The following is a 20198-nucleotide window of genomic DNA, read 5'->3' as shown; positions in this document are numbered from 1 at the left end:
TATACTTTTATACGTTGAAACTAAGGAAAATCAATTAAGTCACTGCAACTCCCTGCATGTGACAAGTGGATACATCTCTTGTTGAAATTATTTGTTAGTGAGTTGATTTGATAGTGTCCATTCATCAGTCATTTCCTGGGTAGCTTTCCTACTATCAGGAAAGCTCACATCCAGACACACCTACACCCACACAGAACCTGTTAGCTTTGCCAGGTTGCTAAACACAAAATCTTATTACCTATAACTCTCTTGAATGTCTGCTGGAAACAGGAAATCAGAAAAGGAAAATGATAGATGAACAAAACAGCTTTACAAAACGTAGGGAGAGCTGGTAGGAAATATCAGTATCAGGTGACACTATGTACAAATGTGGAACGACTTGGAACAAATGTTGGTCTTATTTTTGTTAAAAATGTCTGACAATGCCCTTGTTGATACATTAATAACAGCAAACATATAATGTCTGTGTATGTAATATGTAACATGAATGGATTATGTAACATTTCAATCTTCAGTTTCATCAACTGACTGACACTAACAGGATGAAGGGTACAACTTTGAAATTTACAACAAAGTAATGCTTTTGAGTTGCTGTATTACTAACATAAATTCTCATTTTGTATTCATTGTCACTGTTGTGCTCTGCACTCTCAGTAATGTCTCATGGGACCAGTGCAGACAAAAGAGCCACAGCCCCAGGCAATGATGAACCGAATGTCTCCCCACACACTGTAAAATACATTCTTAAAAATATTTAGCTTCTTTTATGCCCATGACTCTCTACAGTAATATAATTTACACATGGCAACAGAAATGTACATTAACTACGTATGCATTTAAAAATTAAGTTAGAGTTTTATTAAAATAAGCTGTTGCTCTGTGGATTATGAAACTGTAGAAGCTGAGTTTCCCCATCTTCTACCAAGAATAAATTAAATATTTTTTCTTGTTTTTGGTAGCTATAGATAGATAGATAGCTTTTACTCTCTTAATGGCTCAACTCATGTAATTTCATAATTCTGTAATTACAGAAAATAAGCAAAATATAATACATTACATGTAATATAGACAATATTAATCTACATATTTATCTTACAGAGGATCAAAGAGCTTTATGTATGTGAACTGGGTTGCACATACGTGAAACCTTACCTCTAGTGTGTGTGTGTGTGTGTCTTTATATTCATTAGGTGGACAGAAACACGTCTCCAAATGAGTGATAACAGTGCTCCGTGTCTGCTGGATGTGTAAATAGTCAACTGTTTTTGAATACATTTGCTTTAACAAATAAAAAACAAAAACAAATAAAATGTCTGCTTGGGAAGTTGAAACGACTGCTGCAGTGAGTGATCACTTATGATCAGATTTCACCTTGTTGCTTTTACGTTCCTCTTCCACACCTCTGATGTTTTCTTTGGAAAACTTTGACGCCTGCAAGAAAAGGATGGGGAGCGCCATCACATGTGCTGACTATCAACATTCTTCTTCCTTCCTCGCCCACTTCCAGTCTCTGTTATCAAACTTCCTGTCTCAACGGGCAACAGCACAAACACAATAACAAGCTGCTTCCTAGCGATGAACATTTAATTGGATTGTACATACAAAATATTCACTGAGGTCACTGAGGTCATGCCCTTTTCTCTCGAAATGTAGCAGTTTTAGCAGCCTGGGAGGTGAACACTCGAACCAGCCATAAACACTTCAGCCGTTAGCCACGGACAGATGTTGAGCCACAGAACCAAGTTCTTTGGACAAATACTGAAGCTGCACATGTGCATACCCGTAATTCAATTACCAAAGAATGAGTTCTTATCTCAACAAAAACTATTCTTCTGGGACACAGTACAACAGTTGGCCAATGAATAAAACACCATATGAATTACAGGACCACTGCCATTCCCTGTTTTATGAATAGGCTACAATATGCTCTGAAGTTTAACATTTTTTATTTTGAAAAGAAATTTCTATCGATCAATAAATTGTTTGTGACGCTGAATATACACTTTCGAGATCATTCACCTTGATCCTGTGCCCAGATAAACGTGGTTTTAGCGTGGCCTACTTCCCGATCATTGACATCATTGTCTGGCGACGTCAATTGCTGGAGACAGTGTTTTGTGTTGCTGCTGCAGCGTTCACACATTAACGTTACGCCGGAGAATTTGCATTAGAATAGAATCAGCGCCTAAACCACAGACCCAGAATCTGTCTCCTTTTCTCTAGGACACATTTCTATAACTATTGTAAATGTAGCTGCAAGAATCTGAGTCAGAAATACAATGATAACTGAGACATATAACTGTCTCAGCCTTGTTTGCCTTGGTTTGGCACTGGCCCAATCACAAGATGTGACCTTAATTAATTGATTAAGTATTACTTTGTTTCCACCAATTGTTCCAGACGTCTGACCGTGAATAAAATTCAGATGCAGACCTTTGAGTGACAAGTTTCAGAACCTCCTGTGCTATACTGTGTATTTATTTAATTATATTATGTAGTATTCTGGCATGCACTGTTATAGCTGATGGTACCATATTACTTATACATATACTATACTCTGCTGACTTGGTTGCTACTATTCACACCACTGTCACTTTGCTTAAAATGGCATTGCACTATTAGTTCAAGTACAACACTAGTTGTGTTTGTGTACTGCTATAACCTGTAATTTTGTGTTTTGAGTAATTGCTTTATTATTTCAAACACTTTAGATTATTAATTTTCTTTACATTTCTCTGTCTGCAATTAGTTCTACCCTTGTGCTGCTGCAACAACTGAATTTTGTGCCTGGGAGATTGAGAAAGGGTTATCTTATATTAAGGAAAAGTCTAAGTAACTATTTACAATGAGTAGAGACGTCAAAATAAGAGGCGTTCTCCAGTCCTTCGGGTTTGTTGATAAGCAGGGTCAAATTTCTCCTTCAATAATCTTTAATAAACACCAACACAGCAAGACGGTGTACGTCCAACTTTACTCTCTGAAGTTGTTCTCATCAGGTATGTCACACACAGAGCTGTCCCTCGTACAACAAAGACAGGTAGGAACTAAAATGAGCAATTTAACGTATTTCCGTGAGTCCAGAATGATGTGCAATTATTCCTACTGAAAATGTACATAACTTACCACAGTGTACTGTACATCTTAATAAGAAACATGAATTAGTATGATAAACTTAAGTAAAATAACCAACAAATGTTGTGTAGGCCACAGCAACAAAGGTTCACACAAGAAAATCCACCTGTTGAAATGAAAGGCCACACTCCATCTCTCTCTGTGACACTCACAACGTCTCCAGTTTACTCAGGATTCTCTGCCTCCCTGCACGTGGCCTCCACGCACGGGGTTACGTGCGTTCATTCATTGCTTCGCGCGCTGCTGTCGGCAGACTGTGAACCCTGCAGCTTCGACCAAGTGAACCAAGCTTTAAGAAGAAAGTTAATCTGGCTCCTCTAATCTGTCCGCCGTTATCTCGCTGGCTTGTCAATCCCACAACTGGTCCACCAACAAGCCGGCCCAGGCCGGCCAATTTTCCGGCCGTGCCCGGTTCCCGTTGCCATGGAGATGACGTCATGCTGCAGCACCGGGAAGAACAGCGCAGCCGCGAGCAGAGGGAGGGCGAGACAGCGCTCACATCGCAGCCACAGCTCCTCCGCCATTCAGCCGGACTGTCGACCGGGCCTGGACCGAGCAGCCGCACGTCAGACCGCCGTCAGCTTCCCCCGTTTCTCCCGCAGTCCTCTGTGAGACCTCCACACCCACCGCAGCGACAACATGCGCGAGATAGTGCACCTGCAGGCCGGGCAGTGCGGGAACCAGATTGGAGCAAAGGTATGAAAACACGAACATGTAACAACATATGTGCATGTTCACTGCAGCCGGTTTAATGTGACTAAATTCAAGTGTAACCGTGTTGGTGTCTGCGCGTCCCACGTAAAGAGGACATGTTGTCCACGGGAAACACTAAATAGGTCAACGGAGCGGAATGGAAAGAGTTGTATAAGACTGTTAAAGGCAGCGCACAATAGCATCGTTTTGGATGGGCGGTGGCAAGCCGAGACATCCCCGCTGTTGTCACTGATGCCAAATGAGCACAAGTGACCGTGTGTGTGTGTGTCTGTGTGTGTGGTCAGAGAGAGAGGGGTGTGGCTCAGACAGCGAATGTACTGGAATGCTGGCACGCATGCATACAGCATTTTAGGACACATTAGATCATATTTAATCATCATCATAATAATATGGTAGTTATTACCATTTCTGCATCATGGTTGGTTCAGATCAGTCCATGTTTTCAAGGTAAACAGAGATTGATACCTGAGGTCATTCTGGGGCAGTGAACAACAACAAGTGTTTTTATCATCGTTCTGTCAATCCATCTAATCATCGAACCATCGTTTGATAGATGCAACAAATCCAAAGAGGCACACACAGAAAAGCAGCAAATCCTTACATCCCACAGGCTGGAACAAGCACATTGTTAGCATTTTTGCTTTTAAAGTGACATGATTATTTGATCCTCACAGTGGTTGGCAGTTACCCTTCTGTCAGGCAACTAATTGATTAATCGATTGTTTCAGCGCTGTAATATTCACACAGTGGGGCGGCCATGGCTCAACAAGTCGAGAGGGTTGTGCAATATAAATGCAGGCAATTTACATCACCCTGTGTTTGTCTCAACTGGGTTCTGTCTAATCTAACCCATCGACCTGTCTGCAGTTCTGGGAGGTGATCAGTGACGAGCACGGCATTGACCCGACAGGAACCTACCATGGAGACAGCGACCTGCAGCTGGACAGAATCAATGTCTACTATAATGAGGCTTCAGGTGAGGACTGTTAAAAACGACTACACGTGTGAGCTTGGTGCTCTAATAGTCTGTCTTTTCTTTTCTAATGAAAACTTTTGACACATGCATTCATGTTCCAGGTGGGAAGTACGTGCCTAGGGCCATCTTAGTGGATCTGGAGCCAGGCACTATGGACTCTGTCCGCTCCGGGCCCTTCGGGCAGATCTTCAGACCTGACAACTTCGTCTTTGGTATGTGATCAGCCACACACAAACACACACATATGTTGGTTATTACACAGGATGAAGAAAGGTCACATTCATCATCAGTATGTTGGAATTGTTGCACTCCATATAGAGCAGTAAAACAACTGTCAGTTTGAATAAGGCTGAGTATTCAAAGGGAGACTGTAAGTAACCCTCTCCTTCCAGGCCAGAGTGGAGCCGGTAACAACTGGGCAAAGGGCCACTACACGGAGGGAGCTGAGCTGGTGGACTCTGTTCTGGATGTAGTGAGGAAGGAGGCTGAGAGCTGCGACTGCCTCCAGGGTTTCCAGCTTACACACTCCCTGGGTGGTGGTACCGGCTCTGGTATGGGAACTCTGCTCATCAGCAAGATCCGCGAGGAGTACCCCGATCGTATCATGAACACCTTCAGTGTGGTGCCCTCTCCTAAGGTATGGCGATCATTCATTTTGATTGGTGTATTTTTTTCCTTTTCTGGCTTTTTCTCCCCTGACCTTTGCCTGCTGTGCCTGCAGGTGTCAGACACAGTGGTGGAGCCCTACAACGCCACCCTGTCTGTCCACCAGCTGGTGGAGAACACAGACGAGACTTACTGCATCGACAACGAGGCCCTGTATGACATCTGCTTCCGCACCCTCAAGCTCACCACGCCTACATACGGAGACCTCAACCACCTGGTCTCTGCCACCATGAGTGGGGTGACAACTTGCCTGCGTTTCCCCGGCCAGCTCAACGCAGACCTCCGCAAACTGGCCGTCAACATGGTGCCCTTCCCTCGCCTGCACTTCTTCATGCCCGGCTTCGCCCCGCTCACCAGCAGGGGCAGCCAGCAGTACAGAGCGCTCTCTGTGCCCGAACTCACGCAGCAGATGTTCGACGCCAAGAACATGATGGCCGCCTGCGACCCACGCCACGGCCGCTACCTGACCGTGGCCGCCGTCTTCCGCGGCCGCATGTCCATGAAGGAGGTGGACGAGCAGATGCTGAACGTGCAGAACAAGAACAGCAGCTACTTCGTGGAGTGGATCCCCAACAACGTCAAGACGGCCGTGTGCGACATCCCGCCCCGCGGGCTCAAGATGGCCGCCACCTTCATCGGCAACAGCACTGCCATCCAGGAGCTGTTCAAGCGCATCTCCGAGCAGTTCACCGCTATGTTCCGCCGCAAGGCCTTCCTCCACTGGTACACCGGCGAGGGTATGGATGAGATGGAGTTCACAGAGGCGGAGAGCAACATGAACGACTTGGTGTCCGAGTACCAGCAGTACCAGGACGCCACAGCTGAGGAAGGAGAGTTTGAGGAAGAGGGAGAGGAGGAGGTGGCCTAAGGCTAAAATCAGTCTCACCCGCACTCACTATAACTACATCCAACCATCCATCCACTTATTTCACTCCTACTCTGCTCTCGGCCTCTTTCTCTTTTCGTTACAGCTCTCTCCTTCCTCTGTTCTCTTATTCACGTGTTCTCTCTGTTTGCTTTTCTCTCTGCCTCTCCTCCTCCTCCTTCCAGACAGAGTAGGATTCACAACACTAAACCGTCATCTCAGTGCTCTTACACAGGTAGCTAACACAGGTGTGCTGGTGGTCGTTTGTCCGTAGCTTTATGTTCATTTAGCATCATCATTCAAACAGTACCTGGGCCAAGTATTTAATAAAACTGTTCACCCCACACAAATTTGATCACTTGTCTAATCTAGCATCGATTGAAATAAATTTGTTGTAAAAATATCTTTGTGTGTTAGTGTGTTTCTTGTGTCTGGGAGATGGACTAGAAAAAACAAGACATGATTTGCAAGACAAAGCTGACATAGCTTTCAAAAAAATATCTCTATACTCTGTAAAGTTATACACATAGAGTCAACAGTATTTGATGATGCACAGTTCCAGTTTTACTGTGGAAGTCACAGTATGAAGGCAAACCAAAATGGAAACCTACACTGTCTACAGATTAGGTTGTTTCACATTAACGCCACAAGGAGGCAGTAAGAGATGGATAAATTCAGTGTCTCTCTGAGCAGGATGTGGACAGCTTGTTGCTTCTTTTCCACTATGAAACCACTATGTAACACCAAATGATGTGTTTTGATATATGTGGAATACACTAGAAATGGCAGTGACTGTCAGTGATGTAGTGCACCATCAGGCAGCAGCGGCTGACCAAATGTAAAATGAAATCAAAGGTGGAGGAAAGAAGGGGAATTTTTACATCAGGTTTGTTTGGTAGTTAAAGCTGCCGTCTGACTTGCAAATCTTTTAAAATAGATGTGAAGGAAAATGAGGGGAAGAACATCAGCAGACAAGTGGAAACTAAAGAGAGGTGAATCTGAAGGCTGAGGGTTTGGAGAGTTGACCTTAAAACAGACGTCGTGCGAATGTATACACACACTGACACAACACACATAGTGACATAGATCAGGAAGTGTTCTGTCACTCCGCCGCTGATTGTGCAGTCTGCTGCTGCTGCTGCTGCTGTCTGCCTTTGTTTGCTCCACTGCCACATCGCCGGTGTGACCGCTATCTAACGCGCCTCTCCTGGACAAACACATGGACACAGACACATTTGGGCAGCATGGGCTCCAGACTGAAGTAAGTTAATCATGTCATTTTTGCTCAACTTTCATCATCATCACTCTGCCAGTCAGTCTGTTCTTGTGGTTTTTATTACTTCCTCTCACAACTGCACAGGAAGTTTCCTGCAGAAACTCTGTTGGCCTTAATGTGTTGAAAAAAGAGCAAAATGTTCATTTGTGCCTATGACCTGCACTTGAATATTTTAATGTGTGTAATAATGTAATTACACTTGTAGAACTATCTACCTGTCTGTAACACACACACACACACACACACACACATAGTGTCAAAGAAGACATGTTTTGGTGGTTAACACACTGAACACACTGAAAGTATACTCTCACGCCAATGCTGTGGCTCTCTCTCCTCTCAGACAAAACCCTGAGCGAACCTTCTACTGGTTCTTTGAAGCAACTTGCCCCGTAGCCAGAGACAAAGGTGAGTCTTCTGTCTTCTTCCCCAGAAGCACACCTGTTACCGGCTGGTAGTTTCACAGCTACTGGTACTCCAGGCGTGTGCTGTCTGCCACAGAACCATTCAGATCTGCAACGTGATTTGTTAACAACAGAGAAGTTGTTTACAATTGTTCCTCAAATTCTTCCTGGGACTGCTTTCACCTTCTTCTTGTCATTTTCCAACGTGATACACTGCACCAGACTGATAACTAACAAACAGAAAACATAAAAGGCGACACTAGTTAATGTCTGTGTCGGAAAAATGATCGGATGTCAGGCTTGCTGTATATGAAGCCGATCTGCTGAGCTGAGAGTTGCTCATACTTCCTGTCATGTGACTGAAAAACCACACAGCCTGAAGTCACACTTGAATCAGATGGTAGCATGTTGTGGTAATCTGGCAGACTGAGCAGCTTGGTGTGAGCTAAAGGGGTTAAAAACACTAAATCCTTTTTCACTGATTTAATTTTCCCGATCTTTATCATCTGTTGCCACAGAAACTGTAACTTCATTCTATTTTACACATTGTTGTGAGAAACAAGAAGAATGTGCTTCTCTACAGGTGCTCAGTAAGTTTGCATGGAGCTGAATTATGTTCATTCATTCATTTTTTCCTCTGTTACAGATCCTGGTGTACAGTTTCAGTTCCCAGATGACTTCAGTGATGAGGTAGCCACCCAATAATATTTGTGGATATACTGTCACATTAAAATGATCAGAGCAGTTTGTTTATAGGCATGTTCCAGGGCTTCAGGGATTGCAGTGTTGGTTGGTTGGTCGGTCAGTCCGCCACTTTGGCTCAGACTGAAGTACAACAAATGTTTGATGGAGTGCACATTTAACTTTACACACACACACAATTCTATCCCACTCTAGGAGTCTCGTCAAACATTACCCAGGTTCTGCTTCCCGTATGACATCCAAAGGTGAGTATATTCTGACTGGCTCCAGGTTACATTTCTAGCCTGCCTGTTCCTCTACGTGTCGACCTCTCACTACGTCCATCTGCACAGAGTGAGGGATGGAGTGGCCGTGCAGCACTTTACTTTTGTTTTGACTGACCTTGAGGGATGCCAGCGGTTTGGCTTCTGTCGTCTCACCAACAGCACACACACCTGTCTTTGCATACTCAGGTACATTTGTGTGAGGGCGTGTGAAGGGGGTACTGAAAGAGTAACTCTCATGCCATGTTGAGCTTTAACACCATCATGAAAACATTTTATATCCATTTGATTACAGTTATCTTCCATGGTTTGAAGTGTTTTACAAACTTCTCAACAACTTGGCTGATTACCTCTCAAAAGGACAGGTGAGTTCAAATTGCTTGTGTATAATCTTTCTGCCCCTCTATTAGTCTCCAATCATTAACATAATGACCACCATCTTTTCAACAGACCAATGAGATGAAAGTGCTGCTGGCTGCACTCTACAAGCAGTCCATACCACTGACAGCTGGATCTGTCACTCTGCAGATGGTAAATCCTTAAACCAATGAGAACCAGTAGTCACTCTTGACTTCATGGCTGTTTTTTTTTGTCAGTTGTTAGCCTGCTGTGTTTTTTTCTGAGGGAGAGCAGCTATTGGTCAGCACAGAGGTGTCCCATCCTGTTGGACACCCAGAGGGACAAGAGGGGGTGAGTCCCACAGGGGTTCATGTGGTCTGCCAAATACAGACTAACTCCTGCTGGAAAACTTCAGCTGTCTGCGCTTGATGGCTAAACCTGATGTGTGTGGACTAAAACCTTGTCACTCACCCCTCTAATCAAATGTTGAAGCCAATCTTAACACAATTTGCCCCAACGTCTACCATTCGTTATTACTTTCGTCCATAACCCATGAATAACCTGTGATTGTACTGACCCCAAAACAAATGTTTTGTCTCACGAGAAAGCCACGTGGCTAAAAGCTACATTTAATTGTATCTTGTCGATTTTTGCATTTGAAGAGTTTCATTCCAAAATAAGACGTCCTCCACTTGAAAGAGACATTTGTCATCCAATCATCTAAAACAATAATGTGAAAATATAGAAAACAATACGAAAGATTTGTGTGGTGTAATACAACAGGTCTAAGAATTCTGGTTTGCATTAGCAGTAACTTCATATAACTTAAGTTGTGGCACAGTAGGACATTGTCTTACATAACAGATGGCATCATCCAACAGATACGAGAGTTTTGGAATGAAAACCTTAAGTCTGTAATCTGTAAAGCACATGTCTGTATGATGTTGAAACCAGCCAAAAGCAAAAACACTTCTGTGAAATTCCCCCGGTTTTCTCCTTAATGTTTTGATTTATCTATTTTGACCAGGTTCCCTACTTCATCGCTCCAGACCCCAGAAGTCTCCCTTCCATCCCTGAAAACGTGAGAACAGATGAGACTAAACTCGATGTTTGTATCCAATACAAAGCAGGTGGGGTTTTGCAAACGATATGTTGCCCATTCAAACTGAAACGTGTGCGTGTGTCTGTGCGTTTACCAGAGGAACCTGACAGAGCTGATTGTGGCAGTCGATGTGGGGAACCTGCTCCAGCTCTACGCCAGCATGCTGTTTGAGAGACGCGTCCTCATCTTTGCCAGCAAACTCAGCACTGTAAGACACACATTTTTACTCTTCTGTTTCTATAGGATATCATATACTTCAGGGTTTCTAATATTTCAGAGGTTCTTCAGTTATACTCTGGAAACTCACCCTAACCTAATCTATATTTGACAAGTGTGCAACCCCAACTCTCACCCATCGACATTCACCTAACCCCAGTGAAGACAGAAACCACTTCAGCGTCTGCTGGATGCAGCTGGAAACCAAACCCACCGCAGCTAGAATAATCGCCATTGTCAGGCAGTGAAGTTGCACAGCGGTCATCATATGTGACCTATGGTTTGTTGTTATTGTCTGAAACAGTCCTCCATCTTGTGTTCTGTGTAGCTGACGTCTTGCGTGCATGCACTCAGTGCTGTGTTATACCCCATGTACTGGCAACACATCTTCATCCCTGTGCTGCCACCCCACCTACTGGACTATTGCTGGTGAGAAGTATTTCTATCTATCTATCTATCTATCTATCTATCTATCTATCTATCTATCTATCTATCTATCTATCTATCTATCTATCTATCTATCTATCTATCTATCTATCTATCTATCTATCTATCTATCTATCTATCTACAGTGGATTCACTCTTTTTTATTTGGTTACAGTGCACCTATGCCTTACTTAATAGGGGTCCACACCAGTCTATCTGAGGTAATTTACTGATTAAAACTATACTCAAATATTACTACTGCAACCACAAATCTACCAGGTTTGTCTCAAAAAACTGACCGACCCAAAAGACCGAACTGTGTCTCTGTGTGTCCGACAGAGGGTGAGGAGTCGTGGGTTGGAGGAAGTTGTCATTCTGAATGTGGATACAAATACTCTGGAAACCCCCTTTGAAGACCTCAAGAGGATACCATCAGATGTGGTAATAAATATTCTGTATGTTGGTTTGTCTTTTTCAGTGCCTCCCACTTAACACTTAACTGTTTTTATAGTAAGGAGAGTGTGGCTGCTCTGTGAAGTCTGTGCCACTGAATCAGGTGACACTTGTTAGTTAAAGGGTACGGGCGTCCTGGTGAGCTATGGAACCACAGGAAATAAACTCAGGAAATAAACTAGCAAGTAAAAGTCCCTTCTTTGCACTTCTGTTTGTGTTTTCTGTTCTGTTTAGAGGTCCAGTGTGGACACATTTCGTGGCCACTGTAGGTTCTCCTACACACTCGGAAAGGGAGGGTGAAGCGAAGGGTATTTAGCTGGTTGCAGTCTGAAACCTCACTACTGCTAAATCCTACACACTGGTCTTTTAAGATGCAACAGTCACCCAGTGTGTACTTACTGTGTGAATCAATTATGCACATAGTCCACATTGCAGCAGCTTGCGATTTGGGATTCTTCAGTGATGATCAGCAGTTAAAACTCTGCCCCAATAGTTCCTGTACAATCAGAAAGTGCTAACCCCGCAGCAGGGACATGGAACTATGGCGGTTCAACCAAACTTAGACTCCGGTTCCTCTGGTGGAAACACAGCAAGATTGTTGTGTTCTGGAAATTGTTCCGGGCCCCTCTAATAGTTCCTGCGATGGACACAGGCTATTAGCTGCAGTGTTGGTGGTATGACCACAGTCAGGGACTTTTACTAGATCCCCCCACCCCTCCCCCTCCCATGTTTCCTGTTGCTCTGTACAGTCACCTCATCTTCTCATTGTCGAATGGTGTTGTCTGTACCATTATTATTGAGCAGCAGCGACTGGTCTAGATTCATATCACAGATATAAATGTGTCTCCAGATGGCCGGGCTGAAGGTGTGTCTGAAGCGTCAGGCGGTGTCTCCTGGCTGTGGCGTCTCCAAGGCCTTCCTGAAAGCTCAGGCTCAGCTGTTTGGAGGCTACAGGGACGCACTGCAGTGTCACGAGGTCAGTCACTTGTAGAAAGGCTCACTGCAGACAACACAGAGGTTTTAAAAGATAAAACTAAAAAATAAGTAACAGTTTGTTAAATTGATTGTTTACACTTTTGCTTGTATTTAAAAAGCTGACTTGATGATTTTGATTCTCAGTATTTCTATTAAGTCGTTTCTAGAGGCAGCCCTGCATGCACACTGGGTCAGAAGAGGAGGGCTGAGTGTACCTCTTCTGTTGTATCTCTCTTTCTTTTCAGGACGGTGAAATGTGGTTCAGTGAGGAGCTGTTTCTAGATCACAAGTCTTCCACTATGAGGCAGTTCCTGCAGAGTGCCATTCACTTACAGTTCTTCAAACAGGTACGCACTGTGCCCTCTGCTGGACAGATCCTGCACTTAGAACACTGTAGAGGACCGTGTTGGGCAGACAAGCGCTGACCCTGAAGTTTAATGGATAAGGTGCTGCACCTATTTCAGGTTACTTCAGGTGTTTCAGGATTGAAGACACAGAACTGTATGGTGGTTAATAAAATTACCAGTGAATCTGCTGTGAAATAAGGACTAATTCACCCTCATGTTACTGTAAATGAGTGAGCATTCTCATATTGTGATTAAATCACTAAAAATGTTCAAATGTATGCTTTTTTTTTAGTTCATTGATGGTCGGCTGGATATTCTGAACAAAGGGAAGGAACCAGACGACCTCTTTGAGGAGGAGATCCTAAAGGTTGAAACAGCTGCAGGTATGTATGTGTGTGTGTCTGTGTGTGTGCATGCACCTGTATGACTGATTTCCCACTTATCACTTATGCTCTTTTTTTAATCTCCGTTTATAGGGAGAAGCAAATCTTATCAGCAGTTAGTTGGTAATTTAAAGGTGAGTTCTTTTAACCTTTAATGAAACTGTTTTAAGTCTGTTCCCATCTTGTCGAAAAAGGGCAACACAGATGCATTTGTACTGTTAACAGAAGGGGGGAGGAGCGCTCATCCTTAACATGAAGTCCAAAGCAAACATAAAGGTGAGTACAGGCCAAGGTGCTCTTGCTGGGAGGAGGGCAAGTGAGGGCATCACCACAACATCTCTCTGTTTCCCTTCATTCAATCTCTCTCAGGCAAAAGGTCTCGCTAAGTCTGGTTTGAGGAACCTGCTGATACATAAGGTGGGTCAGCATTTAACTGGGTACATCGATTCAACATTCTGCTGTGGTATTACTGTAATACTTCTTCCTTGTGTGTGTAATGCAGGCCCACAATGAAGAACACACCCTTCACAGAGGAGGATCGGTGTCACACCGCCGTGCCCAGACTGACTGCTTGCAGAGCCGCCTGCCAATCACACAGCACTTTGGGAAGGTGAGATCAGTCACTTATCTGTTTAAAATATTTCATGAAATTGGAACAGACACCATCCACATTTATCCTTATCATTACCTGATCTGCCTCTTCTACTGCCCTATGCTGCTTCTTTGTGCTCTTTTGCACTTTTTATTGTTCCATGTCCATCGCTTTATTGTGATTCACCCCAACATGTGTCACTCCTGTTGGGGGAATATTGTGTTGCTTGGCTTTGTTACTCTGTGTTGCCTCACGTCAGTCACGTCCCCGTCGGCCTGTTCAAAAACATAGGGTTCCCAGAGATGAGGAGGACATGAAGGACACTGGAGATACATGGGACGGGTGAGAGGCGGAGAGGAAAGGAGACATGGGAAATGTGGGAAACCCGGGGAAAAGATAAGAATAAGCAGCATGTGCTTTCTGGTTTGCGCCATTCTGCTTTGTTATATCTGTGCATCAGAGCTGCGTCTGGGCCTGCGGTCAAGCCTGACTCTGAGCTCCAGAGGGATGAAGAAGAGGGGGAAGATTCACTGCTTTGTGATCCGGAGGAGATGGATCTGCTTGGCGAGATCTTCGACACACTCAGCTCACGGAGCTCCCACGAACGCGGCCTGCTGTACGGCACACGCAGCCTGGATCTGTTCGGACCGGACAGTCATGACTATATTACGAAGGTAAAAATATGAAGACGTCACACACACACATACACACACACACACACACATACAAATGTGATTTCTGGTGTAACATCAGCTGTTGTGTTATCCAGTGCGGTTTTCCAGCCAACCCCAGCCAGGAGAGCCTGTCTCTGTCCATCAGCGGCAGTGGGAGCCTGCACAGCTGGAATCTGGAAACCACAGAGGAGCTGTCAGACGTGATGGAAGACTCTGATTGGCTGTGCCTGGACGCCGGCGTACCAGAGGAGGAGGAGACGGAGAGTCTGCCCGCAGTGTGTGAAACGGGGGAGCAAGAAAGCAGATCGTGGGAGGTCAGAGAGAAACAGGATGAAGTGAAGGTAGCAATAAATGGGAACCGAGAAGATGAAATAGACAACAGAAATAACTTTGAGGAAGTGAAGGCAAAGGAAGAGAGAAAGAAAGATAATCAAGAAAAGAGAGTGAGTTTAGGAGAGGAACCTGTGAAAGAAACGGCTGAGAAGCGAGAGGATGATGATGAGTTGAAAGAAAAGAGGGAAGATGTGGGGGTAGTTGAGGGACAAGAGACGGGAAAACAAACTAATGAAATGCTGAAAGGTGTAACAAGAGAAGAGGGGGGAAGAGAGAACGAGGAGGAGAAAGGTAAAGAGGCGACAGGATCTTTAAACAAACTGACAAAACCGGATCTCCATCGTGCCAGCACTGTGGAGGAGCAGCAAGGACAGGAGGACAGTCTGAAAGCCACGGCTTGTCCTGGGCCTCAAAGTCTCATTGTTGACACCGAACCTCCAGCAGGCCAGGGAGAAACGAGTGAAGAGGCAGGAAAGAAAGAGGAGCGGGAGGTGAGACAGCCCACCTCTCCTCCTAAAGTGAGGTCTGTTGCAGCACGCTTCCAGTCTCAGGCACATAGCCAGGGCCTTCAGCTGAAGCCCAGGGCCAAGGAGCTGGCTCAACCCAGGGGACTTTATGACATACTTCAGAACAGGGAGAATGCACAAACTCACCCGCCATGTGACTCACACACATCAAAGGAGAACCACTGCTCAGAGGGGCCCGAGGACGAAGACCCACCTTTAATTAAAGTGTCTGAACTGAAGAAGAGATTTGAAGCTTAAAGGGTGAGGCAGGTGACAGTTTTCCTTAATGTCGACAAATGAGAAGACCAGCGAAGTGACAGAAATGAGCGAGTCTGTCTTCTGCCTCTCTTTGACTCTGAGCCCAATTGTTGCTACTAAAGATCTTTGAAGATGGAGTAAATAATGCATTTGTTTGGGACCATTTTAAACCACAGAGTTAGTGAGTCATAATAAACTATATTGTGTGTGTTGATTGTAAAGATGGAACATGTCACTCAGTGACACAGTGTGTCTCACTGGTGTGTTTTTAATAAATAATAACTTTTTGGGAAATATTTTTGAATATTTTTGTTTTTTCCATGTGATTTGTTGATTTAAAAAAAAAAGAAAACCTTATCCTCACAGGCACAAGCTGGCTGGCAGGTCACATTGTCCAGATTTAGCAAATATTTAAACAAGTTTTTGTTTCTGACTGAAAATTGTATACTTCATGAAAAGACTAATGAATTGCAGGTAGAACTAAGGCAACATGGAAATAAAGACAGATTCTCTGACAGTGAGGACAATGCATGTGTATGAGACAATATGTAAACTCCATCAGACACCCAACAAATGGTGACAAATTCTGAGGATAATTATCCCATCTGAATAAATTAATCCCTAATGAACTAAACAATTTACCCATGTCTTCTCCCCTTGCCATCAATAATCCAAAACCAGGGACAGAAAGAGAGCCGTAGTGCTGAGCGTGCACAGTCCTGGTTTATTAACAGAACACCTTGTGTACCATACCTACTGATCTTTATGTTTAAGACACTCAGCTTCTTACAGCTCCACAGAAAAGTGCATTACAGTCATTATCAGTGTTTTAATCAATATCCTTCAGAGCTGGAAACAGCGTAAAACATAATGTTTTATATATAAATACTCAGAACACACAGTACGGTAAAAACAGACCTGTACAAAACACAAAACATACTCCAGCTCATGTCTCTTGCATGGCAGACTAAAGGGAGTGACTATGACAGGAACTCACATGGCACATATTTCCTCTTTCCATGCAGTGAAACAGGGGATAGATCGTCTGATCAGTCTTTTCAGTGTCTCCAAGTCTGAAAAGGTGCAGCACAAACAGTGTCGAGTGTGTCTGACGATTTCTGGTGCACAACACGCATCAGCAGAGAGGTCGGCAGCATAGCAGCATCAGAAAACAGGAGGTACAGACCTACAGCTTTACATGGTGATGGGGGTGTGGGGGGGTGAAAGTTTGTGACACCACGTCTGTCCATTCAGTCATATGAGACGCTCTTCTTTGGGCAACGGCAGAGGCAGGCCGGGCTTTTCACAACCCGCTGCTCCGGTCTGTTTCCGCTCCTCTGCACTGGGCCGGTACGTTCCCTCCATCCTTCTCTTCTTCCTGATGACGCACAGCAGCAGCAGCAGAGCCAGGCTGAGCAGAGACAGCACGGTGGCCACAGACACTGACACTGCCGGTGGGATTAACATCTGCATCGCCATGGTGACAGACAGCTGGGGAGGGAATCACACACAGGTCAGGCTGTCAGAGGAGTCAGAAGAAAACCCCACTGATGATTACGTACATGCAAGCGTGTCAAATGAACCCTCAGTACCCTATCTGAATGTTTCCCACCTAAAATTAAAGAGCATAGTCGAGAATCATTGAGTCGATACACAGCAGGTCATGTGACCGTGCAACAAATTCAAATCACGTTCCTAAATAATATGAAGGAATTTAAACTGAGCTTTACTTTTAAGGGAAAATCTGAATTCCATGAAAAAAAAGCTCAGTTTAAGTACATCGTTCTTTCCAGGAACCTCCTGGGAAATTATAGACCTATAAAATGAAGAGTTACCAAAGTCTCCCCAACAGTGGATCGTCTGAACTCACCTCCCTGAGGAATAGAAATAATCAATCATATATGTGAGGCCGGTGCTCCTACATCTGGACCAACACAGCATCAGTTAGATACAAACGACAGTGGGGCATCTGGGTCTGGAAAAAAACAACAACAAAACAGCCAAATCAGGGGTTAATCGAATGGGTCTCATTTTATGTGCGAGAGGAAAAACAAGGGTCATTTACGTTAGTCACCATTAATGAGAGAAAGCGAGGACGTCTATGTCAAATCAAACACAACAGAAACGGTGACAAAAAAGGCAGTTCAACATGCATGTGTTGACATGTACAGAAAGGCAGAGGAGGGGGGACAGACCGTTATCTCAGGTACTGCATATGCATATGTCAGACTAAATAAACCAGGCCTGTAACGAGTGGCGGTACTCACTGTTGATTCATCTGCAGATCATTTACCTGATCAAGGTTAATTGGCTCTATAAAATATCAGGATGTGGTGAAGAACGACCATCACAGTCTCCTAAAGCCCAAGGTGACATATTCAGAGTCCTTTTTTGCCTGCACCACACAGCTGAGGACCAAAAACCCCCGAGCCGGATGACCTGAGTGACGTCACAGCAAGTCAACTGTCGAGGAAATGTTTCCTCTTTCAGGTGTCTGAGGGCTTTGAATACCAGGAGAAAGATCTTATCAACTCTAAACACTGACTGGAAGACAGCTAACATGTTTATGAGGAGCAGCTGTGTCACTGCCAGCACTGAGTCAAGATAAGAGCTGCAGCATTTTGGATAAGTTGTAAACTAATGGCAATACAATTTCCCTTGACAAATTACATTCTTAAAGGATGATGATGTTTCTGCTCTGCCAAAAGGTAAAAAAAAAAAAAAAAAAAAAAAAAACATACACTCAGAGTTAGCCCAACTGCAGTGGAGGTAGAAAGAGAAGAAAAGTTAACTTACAGAATACTAAAACTGTGTGAGCCAACAATCAAGTAGTAAAAAACATTAGATCTGAAAATGATTGCTTGTTAAATTAACATCAATCAACAACTTTTTATATAATCAGTTCATCTTTTGAGCCAGGATGAGCAAAAATATGCTTGATCCAGCAGCTTTTCTCCCTTTTATGCAATACTAAATTACACATACTTCGGTTTTAGATGTTTCAGGACTGCCCATGCCATCTTGGGCTCCAGGGACCTGCTAGTGTCAGTTTTCTTTCATTTCTGACAAAACAAGTAATTGAGAAAACAATCAGCTGACTAACAGCTAATCAAAATAATCGTTGGTCTCAGCCCTGAACACTTAAATAGGCAGAATAATTGAAAATAAAATGACACCTTTACTGAATCCAGCCATGTCACATGTGACATGTTTACATGTACACCGAAACCAGAGGTAAAAACGAACTAATCAAACAAACAACAACAACAAAAAAAACCCTCATGAATATAGTGATGCAGTATCAGAAAGGTAAGAAGACACACCTAACTCACCACACATGCTCTTTCAAGCCTCTCATGCAGGTTAAGTCTCTCGTGTAAAGATAAGCGTTCAGGCTGCTTCAGTAAGACTCTGAAACGTCCAACTTTTTCCACTAATTCTTATAAACTAACCACGACGACATCGACACACCCACCAAACTTTTTTTTTTTTTATTGCCAAAGGCGGAGGTGTCTGTGCTGTGGCGGAATGCGGCACGTCCTGCTCAACCTGTTCCTCCGGCGCCTTCTCAGGTCAGGTGAACGTGCTGCTGCCGTGAAATGACAGGTGAAGCCGCAGATAGGTGAAGAAACGCAGCAGCTCCGGCTTGCTCCCTGACTCACGAAGACGACCTGAAGCTGTTTCGGTTGTGGCTCAACTCCTAAAGCAACGTGTTGTTTTCTTATGAGGGGACAAATGTGATAATTTCAGCGCGGGTTACCTGTCGGTTATGAGCGTCCAGGTGAGATGACCGACGTGACGTGTGGTGACTCCTGGTTCAAGGCAAGATGCTGCGGGAAAACGACAAAAAAAACTCATAATCCAGTGCTCAGCGCTCGGTGCGTTCGCGTTCAGCACAGCTGACACGATTTTCTCCCACGCTCACCTGCCGTCCATATGTAAATAAGCGTGGTCACGTGCTCCATCTGCGCCAATCACAAGCAGCTGCCTCCTTCTGCTAGCTTCTTCTTCTTCGTCTTCTTCTTCTTATTTTTATTTTTATTTTTTTTAATTGTTCTTCATTGTGTGTATGAAGACGAACTACAGAGCTCTTATTCTGCAGTGGGCATTTGGAAGATTGTGTTTTCCTTGACAAACTAATCATCAATCACTGATATCATGAAGGGTTAATAATTAGAGAGAAAAGGCCTTGTGCCAGCTAAAAAGGCTGTTGTTGGCCACGATAATCTGCTCTCTGACGTTCATTACTCAAACAGCGGTTGTTCATGACCAAATGGCAGGCAGAACAAAGACGCACTATGGCTGAACTGTGGTTTATCAGAAGTAAAAAAGAAACTGAGAATGAGTCATCAGGAATAAAAGTTGAGAGCGATGACACAATGTTAATTTTTGTCCATGCTTTACACAGAGAATCGTCCTTTTCTTAGCAGATCCTCTCGCTGTGGAAACAGTTAGAATCGACTTCTCCAGCAGATTTATTGCAGTGTTGGGTGAGCGAGCTAATAGGCCAGGTCACTGTTTTGAACTTTCCCTTCTGAAGGTTTACTGTGGCAATAAATGTGTCCGAATGATAACTGTCCAGTCTGCGTTTCTTAT

The 20198-nt window shown here is 44.1% G+C and overlaps 2 protein-coding genes across 3 annotated transcripts; both read left to right on the top strand.

The window, feature by feature from the left end:
• The first annotated feature begins 3628 nt into the window (after positions 1–3628).
• On the top strand, positions 3629–6720 carry LOC121604435 (tubulin beta-4B chain-like). The gene is made up of 5 exons (XM_041933948.1): positions 3629–3828; positions 4714–4822; positions 4924–5034; positions 5215–5459; positions 5544–6720. Exons 1-5 carry the CDS (start codon positions 3772–3774, stop codon positions 6354–6356), a joined length of 1335 nt encoding a protein of 444 aa, XP_041789882.1. The 5' UTR covers positions 3629–3771; the 3' UTR covers positions 6357–6720.
• Positions 6721–7422: 702 nt separating this feature from the next.
• dennd1c (DENN domain containing 1C) lies at positions 7423–15896 on the top strand. 2 transcript variants are annotated; one of them, XM_041933445.1, is made up of 23 exons: positions 7423–7614; positions 7973–8037; positions 8680–8723; positions 8931–8980; positions 9068–9187; positions 9294–9363; positions 9449–9529; positions 9623–9688; positions 10365–10418; positions 10537–10647; positions 10984–11084; positions 11257–11302; positions 11421–11522; positions 12385–12510; positions 12755–12856; positions 13149–13239; positions 13333–13373; positions 13465–13515; positions 13609–13656; positions 13742–13849; positions 14091–14173; positions 14292–14505; positions 14601–15896. In XM_041933445.1, the coding sequence occupies exons 1-23, from the start codon at positions 7598–7600 to the stop codon at positions 15600–15602; spliced, it is 2793 nt and encodes a 930-aa protein (XP_041789379.1). In that variant the 5' UTR covers positions 7423–7597; the 3' UTR covers positions 15603–15896. The 2 variants fall into 2 exon arrangements, with proteins under 2 accessions (XP_041789379.1, XP_041789380.1); XM_041933446.1 differs by lacking the exon at positions 9623–9688 and having other exon boundaries at positions 7428–7614.
• The last annotated feature ends 4302 nt before the right edge of the window (positions 15897–20198 follow it).

Source organism: Chelmon rostratus, chromosome 3 (genome assembly GCF_017976325.1).
Source record: "Chelmon rostratus isolate fCheRos1 chromosome 3, fCheRos1.pri, whole genome shotgun sequence".
In the NCBI taxonomy this organism is placed as follows: domain Eukaryota; kingdom Metazoa; phylum Chordata; class Actinopteri; order Chaetodontiformes; family Chaetodontidae; genus Chelmon; species Chelmon rostratus.
Note: the sequence above shows the minus strand (reverse complement) of the source record. Positions and strands in the feature narration are given on the sequence as shown.